The sequence below is a fragment of the Mauremys reevesii genome, linkage group 1, assembly GCF_016161935.1.
Source record: "Mauremys reevesii isolate NIE-2019 linkage group 1, ASM1616193v1, whole genome shotgun sequence".
Taxonomy (NCBI): Eukaryota; Metazoa; Chordata; order Testudines; family Geoemydidae; genus Mauremys; species Mauremys reevesii.
The window spans coordinates 26145903-26155848 of NC_052623.1; the positions used below are offsets into that span (position 1 = coordinate 26145903).

Genomic DNA, 9946 nt, shown 5'->3' on the forward strand with positions numbered 1-9946 from the left:
CTTTCAGAACTCTTGGGTGAATGCCATCTGGTCCCGGTGACTTGTTAATGTTGAGTTTATCAATTAATTCCAAAACCTCCTCTAGTGACACTTCAATCTGTGACAGTTCCTCCTGCACTTCCTGCCCCAGCCTGGGTCTCTAAAGGAGGGGAATCTGCCAGAGTCTGATGCCTAGATATACTAGATTCCCCAGCAGAGCGTGGGAGGACACTGCTGTACCCAACTCTTACACTACTGTTGGGACTGTGCCCCACTCTTCAGCTCGGTGGTTTCCACAGCATAACTATTCTCGCAATTTTAATCACAAGTCTCATAATATTTGGTATTTTTCTTAAACAGCCCCAGCTCGTGGAATCCTATGATTATGTGAGAATCTCAGCTTACATTCACAAAATAACAAAAAAAAAAAAAAGAAAAGAAAAGAAGTAAGTTTGTGACACTCATGGTTAAAGAGAAAAGTTTGATAATATGACCCAAATGCAATTTAAAACCTAAAAGCCAGAAGGCAAATAAAAAGGAGAACCAATATCATAATTTGGGGGAGGGGGATTCATAGATGCCAAGGCCAGAAGGGACTATTGTGATTATCTAGTCTCACTCCTTGTGTAACACAGGCCATAGAACTTCCCCCATATAATTCCTAGAGTATCACTTTCAGAGAAACATCCTATCTTGATTTTAAAATGGTCAGTAATTGAGAATTCACCATGATGCTTGGTGAAGTTATTCCAATGATTAATTACTCTATTATTAAATATTTATGCCCGACTAATGATTTTTTCAACACTTCGAGAGAGAGTATTGCCAACGCCATGTCCCTATAGACTTTCCTCACAATCAATATTGCAACCAACTGGTCAACCACAGAAGAGTGCAACTTTGGCACTGCCAGGCTTATGGAATCTGGGCAATGCTTTGCAATGTAATCTGTGCCCAATCTCTGTTCCTTTAATTGTTACAATTAACAAAGCGGGGAAAAGCGCGGCTGCCCCAAGGGACAGCAATCCATTTTATTTTTTGTCTGGTAATCCTAAATTATTTTGTAGCTACAATTTAGGGATGCATGAGCAAGCTGGCAATTGTAAGTTTTAGGAATGTATCATAAGTGAAATAAATAACTGATGACATTTAAATTACAGTAGCTCAGAATCTGCACTGAGAGGGGGAGCTTATTATGTTTGCTACTGATGTAGTATAGTTTTTGTATTTCCAAACCACTGGCCTAACATATTTTTGCAGCTTTGCCATTAAATGGAGAAGATTTTCCAATCTAATTTCTAGGGCTCTTTGTAGAGAAAATGGATAATTAATGTGAAGTATTTCTCACCTCTTCTGAAAACACTGTCACTGTAACATAAATATATAACAAGCATTTAAAGGCAATCACTTTTATTTTCTTTCTCTCACAAAAACAGATGGGCCTCCTTTATCCTTCCCATTTCTGAAAAATAACACTGATAAGTGTCACTGAACATTTCAAGTAGTAAGAACAAGTAGCCACAGATTCAGCTGTTGCCAGAAAATGTTCCAAGTGTCCTCCACTAGAAACTATAACTGTGTGTGCAAATGCTTACCAAACATTTAAAATATAATAGGAATGATTATCTACATTAGCATTGGCAAAAAACACACTGGTTTCTGTACTATGTAAGCTGATAACTTTACACATCTATTAAAAATGAAGTGGTACTCAAAATACTACTCAGGAGGCATGTGTTCTGTTCAGTGACCTTTGAAAACTCTCATCTAATAAATAGCTAGAGATGCCCAAATAGTTTGAGAAACCATAGATAAAATGTGCCTATACCTATTACATGTTCTATTGTGATGATACACAGGGAATGGCTCTTTCTGTGCTTTGCTTTAAAGCGCATAGGAAAACGTATCAATACAAATTAAAACTTGTGTCCCTTAAAAGCGTAACGGTTATGATATTCATGCTCCTAGACAATGAAAAGTGCAATATGCAGAAGTAGTAGTGCAATGAGTCATTTACTCTCAGGGCTTGTCTATACAGAGAGTTTAACCCTCAGCTTTTTATGTGTACCAGGTAATGAGTGGTACCAGTAATAGTGTGCGCATGGGATGATGTGTCCTCTGCCAATGAGCATCACTGTGTATACACAGGAGCGGTTTGCTGCAAACTGAGTGCATGTCATCCTCTGATAACATTCTATGGTCCTTTGCTACACTGCTGAGTGGTGTGTGTTTTGGGATTTTTCTTGGTGTGTATTGTGATATGCATAGCAGAAGCTAGCTAGTTAAAATTAAAATTCCCATGATTCATCTGCATCCACCCCATACTTTCTTTCTTGGAGGGCTACTTCCATTTTTGAATTGCTGTCAACCAGCATGGATCCAATCATTCTTCGTGCCATTATGCTGGCAACCTCAGACACAGAGAGGCTGACTGAGCTGTATTTCAGCACTCAAAGCCAGATGAATTTGTCTTTCAACTGTGCCAGCCGCACCACCAAGCAGATGACATGGCAGGTACAGCAGCAGGAGCATCTCCAGTAGCAGGAGGGTCTTCAGCAGCTGTGGAACTGGGACACAGATGAGGAAGAAGAGGAAGACATCAAGCAAGTGATAGTGGAGGCCCAGTTTCTGGAGCAGCTTCATAGCTTGTAGCATAGTTTCTGGGCTTGGGAAACCAGTGTGAATTGGTGGGAAAAGGTTGTTCTGCAGACATGGGATGACCAACGGTCATGAGGGAATTTCAGGATGGGGGAGGCAGTCTTTCTGAAGATATGTGCTGAACTAACCCCAGAGCTACAATGGCCGTGTACCAACATGCAGAGCCACATACTCATGGAAAAGCAGGTCCCCACTGCCATCTGGAAGCTGGCTATCCCTGAATGCTACTGCTCTATAGTGAACCAATTTGGTGTGGTGAGACTGACTGTTGGGGCCATTGTCATTCAGATGTGTAGATGTGTTCAGATGGAAAAGATACAGTTGCACTGAGTTATACAGCTCAGTAATGCTCTGGTGGTTATTGATGGCATTGCACACATGGGCCTCTCAAATCGCCCCAGATTAGAGCTCAGAACTCAAACAGAAAGCAGTATTTCTCCATGGTGCTCCAAGAACTTGTCGACCATCAGGGCAGGTTTACAGACAAATACTGGGTGGTTTGGAAGGATCCACGATGCTAGGTTCTTTCAGAACTCAACTCTTTTTAATGTCATGGAGAAAGGACTGTTTTATTCCAAGAACAATATAGACATCAATGGTGTGGCGATTGCTCCAGTTATCCTGAGACCCCGAGCTTATCCTCTGCTGCTGAGTAGTGTGCAGCTTCCATTGTTATGAAGCCATTCAAAAGCTCCTTGGACCAAAGGCAGGAATTTTTAACTGCCACCTCAGTAGTTCCAGAATGGTAGTGGTATGTGCATTTGGAAGGGAGCTGGCACTGTTTGTGTAATAGGTTGTAAGAAGCAGAAGAAAGCGTCCCAAAGATTATAGCAGAATGTTGTATTTTGCACCATATTTGTCAGAGCAAGGGAGAACCCTTAGCAATGGGTGAGAGGCTTAGGTACGGAGACTTGCTCAGAGGTTTGAGCAGTCAGCAAGGCACCCAATGCAAAATGCAAACAGCCAGGGCAATATCATTGGGGATACCTATTGCTCTTATTTTGAGTCTCATGCCTGAAATTGTGCCACTGTATATCCAGCCATTTATACGTATATGGGGGTGGTGGTTTGGAAGTGTTTTGTACAAATCAGTGTTGTTTATGAGCAGTGGAAGTCCAATGTTGAGGCAATTCCTATTTTATCTTATGTCTTTGCCTATACGTGCTTGTTAAACCTTATAGATAAGAGCAAAGTTCATTATTTTCTGTGTAAAACGAACTAACTAAATGACTTAGTCCTATTGACTTAGTCCCCATGTAGACAAGCCCTTACTAGCTATTTAAGAATAGGTAGTTACCTTACAGGCTTTTGCTCATGTAACATCGTCACATTTTGATCAATCAGGCCTTGCTTTCCATTATTTATATAGAAAGTAGCCTGTTTATACTAGTTTAAAGATAATTGAAAGAGGTCTGTAGTCTACTTCTGCAGTCTAAAAAAAAAAAATAGTTACGTAACCAGCAACCAAACACATGTCACTGAGGCTAGGAAGATATGATGCAAAGTGACTTCTAAATCTACACTTTTTCCAATGCTGTGTTTAAATTGCACAGCTAACAATACAAGGTTTCAGTTCTAATACCACACACAGTTAATACTGATAAGAAATAAGTCTGTACAAATATTAGAATCATAGAATCATAGAATCTCAGGGTTGGAAGGGACCTCAGGAGGTCATCTAGTCCAACCCCCTGCTCAAAGCAGGACCAACTCCAACTAAATCATCCCAGCCAGGGCTTTGTCAAGCCTGACCTTAAAAACCTCTAAGGAAGGAGATTCCACCACCTCCCTACGTAACCCATTCCAGTTCTTCACCACCCTACTAGTGAAAAAGTTTTTCCTAATGTCCAACCTAAACCTCCCCCTCTGCAACTTGAGACCATTACTCCTTGTTCTGTCATCTTCTACCACTGAGAACAGTCTAGATCCATCCTCTTTGGAACCCCCTTTCAGGTAATTGAAAGCAACTATCAAATCGCCCCTCATTCTTCTCTTCTGCAGGCTAAACAATCCCAGTTCCCTCAGCCTCTCCTCATAAGTCATGTGTTCCAGCCCCCTAATCATTTTTGTTGCCCTCCGCTGGACTCTCTCCAATTTATCCACATCCTTCTTGTAGTGTGGGGCCCAAAACTGGACACAGTACTCCAAATGAGGCCTCACCAGTGCTGAGTAGAGGGGAATGATCACATCCCTCGATCTGCTGGAAATGCCCCTACTTATACAACCCAAAATGCCATTAGCCTTCTTGGCAACAAGGGCACACTGTTGACTCATATTCAGCTTTTCGTCCACCGTAACCCCTAGGTCCTTTTCTGTAAAACTGCTGCCCAGCCATTCGGTCCCTAGTCTGTAGCTGTGCATGGGATTCTTCCGTCCTAAGTGCAGGACTCTGCACTTGTCCTTGTTGAACCTCATCATATTTCTTTTGGCCCAATCCTCTAATTTGTCTAGGTCCCTCTGTATCCTATCCTTACCCTCCAGTGTATCAACCACTCCTCCCAGTTTAGTGTCATCTGCAAACTTGCTAAGGGTGCAGTCCACACCATCCTCCAGATCGTTAATGAAGATATTGAATAAAATCGGCCCCAGCACCGACCCTTGGGGCACCCCACTTGATACCGGCTGCCAACTAGACATGGAACCATTGATCACTACCCGTTGAGCCCGACCATCTAGCCAGTTTTCTATCCACCTTACCGTCCATTCATCCAGCCCATACTTCTTTAACTTGCTGGCAAGAATACTGTCCATGCCTTTATACATACACATGTATACATACAGGACCCTGCTTTTACACAGTTGCTACAACATTACAATTTGAAAGGCTGTTAATTATCTTTCTATAAAGTGCTTATCTGTGCTAAATTTCTTCTTTCCTCTTGAACAGACAAAAAAGTCCAGGAAGCTAGAAGTGAGGAAAGCTTTCCATACTTCCAGCTTGAAAAGTACAAAGAAAAATAATCGCTGCACCCAGATGTTCCATCACCTGATGGTCTTTTCCGAGTACTCAGACCTCAACGCCATGTAATAGTTATGAATAGGAAAAGCATTCTGGACCCTGACATGCAAACATGTGAAAGGCTGACGCTGCTGATTTCTCATATTTACAAACTATTGGACAAATCCTGAAGTCCTCACTTAAAATGGAAAATGTTATCTGACTAAGGAATTTAGAATTTGACCTTTAATGATATTATTTCAGCATAATTGCATTATTTGTGCTACAGAAAATCAAATTTTCACTGGTTTCTATAATACAAAAAACATTTCGTACTTACCCTCTCCAATGTAATTTCTTCAAATTCATATTCGATTTCTGTTCCATTGACCTAAGAAAGCATGTAACAGAAAATCCATTAGCAGTGCATTGAAGGTAATTAGGCAATAAACCACATATTTTACTCTTGAATGTATACACTTATGTCCCATTACTTTGCGAGAATACAGCTTTCAAAATAAAAGGTCTGGTCCTGCAAGTCTTCCACACTCAAACACTTGATTTGCCTCCCGTTAAAGTCAATGGGAAAACTCCCATTGACTTGCATCGTGCAGGATTAAGGCCTGAAAGCCCAGTTGAAATCAATGATAGTTGTGTACATGGCAGACCTGAAAGACAGGTTGCTGAGATACATCATTTGAGTTTACTTATTAACAGTCTACTTTGTGGACTTGACACAAATATTTAAATAATTTCCAAGCTGTACAATTCCATGGGAAAGCATCTCTAGAAGTTCTTGCCACAAATGGCAGAAGGGCTATTAATTATTCGCTGCCTTACAAGCTCAAATACACTATGCAACAATATTGACTGCCAGATGAGAAATTCATTGTTCTTATTGGAAAAATAATTCACTGATAAACACACTGAAATACAGCATCTTGTTTACAACACTAACCTAGGGCAAAAACATGGCAGAAGATCTTTACAATGAACATATGAATTACAAAAAATATTAACATGCCAATTTGTTTCCTCAATTTAATTTGAATCTGAAAACAAATTAAATTGTACAAAATGCAAAAGTACTAAAATGGGATGTGCCAGGCAAGAAATTATTCAATAAAATGCATGTTACTAGTTGAAGTAGTGGACAAGGACATGGATTTTCTCTGCAGCCTTGTGAAAGCCCACTTAACCTCTCTTCCTCATCTGTTAAATGGAGATAATACCCTGAAGAGGTGTCCGCTGGTTGTGCAGATTAATCAAGGTTAGTTAAGTGTCTTGTAAATATAAAGTGTAAAGAAGTATAATAAATAATCTCTTAAAAGAACTGTTACTAAAATTGCTTCCTTCCTCATTTTTATCATATAAAATAAATCGATTGAAATATTTTACTTACATTTCAGTGTATAGTATACAGAAGTTATTGTCTGTATGAAATTTTAGTTTGTACTGACTTCAGTAGTTTTTATGTAGCCTGTTATAAAAATAGGCAAATATCTAGATGAGTTGATGTCCCCCCGGAAGACCTCTGCATAACCCTGTTTGAGAACCACAGCTCTAATGTATGTATGTAGGTATTTCTAATGTGAACATCGCTATCAGGCTCACAGGTCTACCAAACAAAACCTTATGCATTGCTATAAAATATTTCACTTTCATTAAAGGAATGCATATTGGCCTCGGAATTGTGCAATAATCTCAGGTATTGTACATATTTTTAATGATGTAGATATGTTTTCACCTGTGATCCAAGCTTTGGTAAATCCTGAATGCAATAATATAGATTTACAACCCCAGAACCCTCCCCCACCCAACCCCCCAAAAACATAACACTAACCAACCAAAAAATCCAAATCAAAACAAAAAGGTCAAAAACACAAGTTAAACAAAATATAGCACTGAAGAATAAAATGCTTCAGTCATAAAGTGTGTTTCTTTTTCTTATACTGTTACCTATAATACTTATTACATGACCTGATTTACTAATCATATTACAAGGTGGAGAAGTATTAGCAGAAACATTCCTATAAGAAATTTAGTCTTCTGTGTTTACGGCGCTTCACTGTGTACCCAGACCAATCGCCCTGCCATGGCTGCCCCAGATGAGAGGGGCCAATGCCGAGCTTGTAAGATGGAATCTGTCCTTCCAGGATTATGAGATGGAGGTGGTCCATGTTAAAGGGGACTGCAAATGTTATAGCTGATGCTTTATCCCTGAGTGCGGGGCCTGAACTTCCCCAGGTTACTGGCTAAAGTGACCCTGCTCAGTTCGGTCTCGAAGGGGGAAGAGATGTGATGAAGTGGGGATCTTCCCTTGTTATGTTATATGTGAGTCTTACTGTTTTGCACTAATGCTATGTGTGCCTCGGTTTCCTGTGTATTGCACTAACGTCTAGGCGGTGGGAATAAGCGTGTGTGACTTTTGTGGGGGTTAATCCAGCTGCTTTCATGGATGCTATGGTCGCCCCTCCGTAACCTCAGACCCAGGAGGGGGATGCGTCCTGATGACTCTTGGCCCAGGAAGCGAGACAAAGTCCGGAGGAGGAGCAACAGGCAGGGCAGGCGCCAGGCAGCTGGAAGTAAGTCAGTCTTGGCTGGCTTGGGGCTCAGGGGGAGGACCAGAGCCCTGGCTCTGGGCTCCCCTCCCCCCCAAGATGGACTTGGCTGAAAGTCACTGATTTCTGTGCTAACAACATAAGAATATAAGAACGGCCATACTGGTCCATCAAGCCCAGTATCCTGTCCTCTGACAGTGGCCAATGGCAGGTGCCCCAAGAGGAATGAAACAGGTTATCATCAAGTAATCCAGGCCCTGTCACCCAATTCCAGCTTCTGGCAAACAGAGGCTAGGGACACCATTCCTGCCCATCGTGGCTAATAGTCACTGATGGACCTATCTTCAAGTTCTGCCCTAAGCTGTGTTCCTGTCAACTAATAAACCTTCTGTTTTACCAGCTGGTAAAACATAAAGATGTTGCTTCACTATTATACAGGAAGCATACTGATACTGGAGAATTAATAGCTATTCCTAGGTTTTTGTCCTTTTTGACAAACAGTAATAAAATCAAAGCCATCTGCATGGCTCCGTTTTGATGAATATTTCTTTTATCTTAAATTATTTAGGCAGGCGGGGAAGTCAAATCTATGTCTTCAATTTATCAGTCTTGCTCCGTAAGGTTTTTCTTTGCTTCACTGCTTACAATCACTTGTCCTTTGCATTAAAATCTTATTAATGCAGCAAAACGGAGTGGAGGGGGTGGGGAAGAAGGTCTTTAAAAGGAAACAATCCTTTGTACAAAAGGGAATGAAAAAAGCACAGACTGAATATCCAGCCAGTATTTGCGCACAAACAGGATCCTTATTATGACAGCCTAAGGGGATTTAATTTGATGATCCACAATCTTAGCAGAAAAAATAAAATGTCTTCAGTTCATATCTCCTTAAAGCATGATTCTCATAGCTGGCATCAGGTTTCATAACAGTGAAGGTCAAGTATATGGCTAATCTTGGTCTAAACTTTTTTGTTGCTGTTGTGTGTATTTATATATATACACACAAATGTGTGTGTGTATATATACACACACACACACACACACACACACGCTCCAATTAATGTCTTTGCATTGTCCAATTAATGTCTTCCCTTTTCCTCCTGACTGTAGATAGAACCCCTATGCAGGATGCCCCATCTCCTGTGATAATGTCTAAGTAGGTCAGCAGCAGCTGCCTGAAGAGGTTGACACAGATAGTCTCCTACAGTACCATCTGTCTGTATCCATCTGCTGTCTCCTGTCTTATACTTGGATTGTAAGTGCTTTGGAGCAGGGACCAACTATTTGCTCTGTGTTTGTACAGCACCTAATACAGTGGGGTCCTTGTCTATGACTAGGGCTGCTAAGTGCTACAGTAATGCACATAATAAATAAGGCTGGATATATTAAATAAAAGTCATGGACAGGTCATGGGCAATAAAGAAAAATTCAGGGAAGCCCATGACCTGTCCTAGACTTTTACTAAAAATATCCATGATAAAATGGGAAGGGTCTGGGCAGCTGAGGGGTGGCTAGATACCATGGGGGCTCAGAGGTCCAGGGACCTCCTGTCCCACTACGGTGGCTGGGAAGTGGCCAGGGTCTCCCTACCCCGCCATGGTAGCCGGGGAGCTGTGGGGGTACCCCTGTCACCCGCAGCAGCTGGGAGCTGTGGGCTAACCCACCTGCCTGCTGTGGCTGGGAGCTGCGGGGTACCCACCTGCCTGTGGCAGCTCAGAGTTGTGGGGTACCTCTTCTGCCCATGGTGGCTCAGAGCTTGGGGGACCCGCTGCCTCAGGTGGTGGAGGTACCACACAGCTCCCTGCAGTTGCAG

At 41.6% G+C, this 9946-nt stretch overlaps 1 protein-coding gene across 8 annotated transcripts in view; it reads right to left on the reverse strand.

Annotated features, from left to right (window-relative positions):
- Nucleotides 1-9946, reverse strand: part of DLG2 (discs large MAGUK scaffold protein 2) — a 1428123-nt gene that overhangs the window by 489827 nt on the left and 928350 nt on the right. For 7 of the 8 annotated variants that reach the window (XM_039519937.1, XM_039519936.1, XM_039519928.1 and 4 more), the window contains one exon: nt 5916-5966. In XM_039519937.1, coding sequence (XP_039375871.1) covers nt 5916-5966 — 51 coding nt within the window. Of the gene's footprint in view, nt 1-5915; nt 5967-9832; nt 9895-9946 lie in introns of those variants that run through there. The other variant, XM_039519927.1, reaches the window with a different exon arrangement.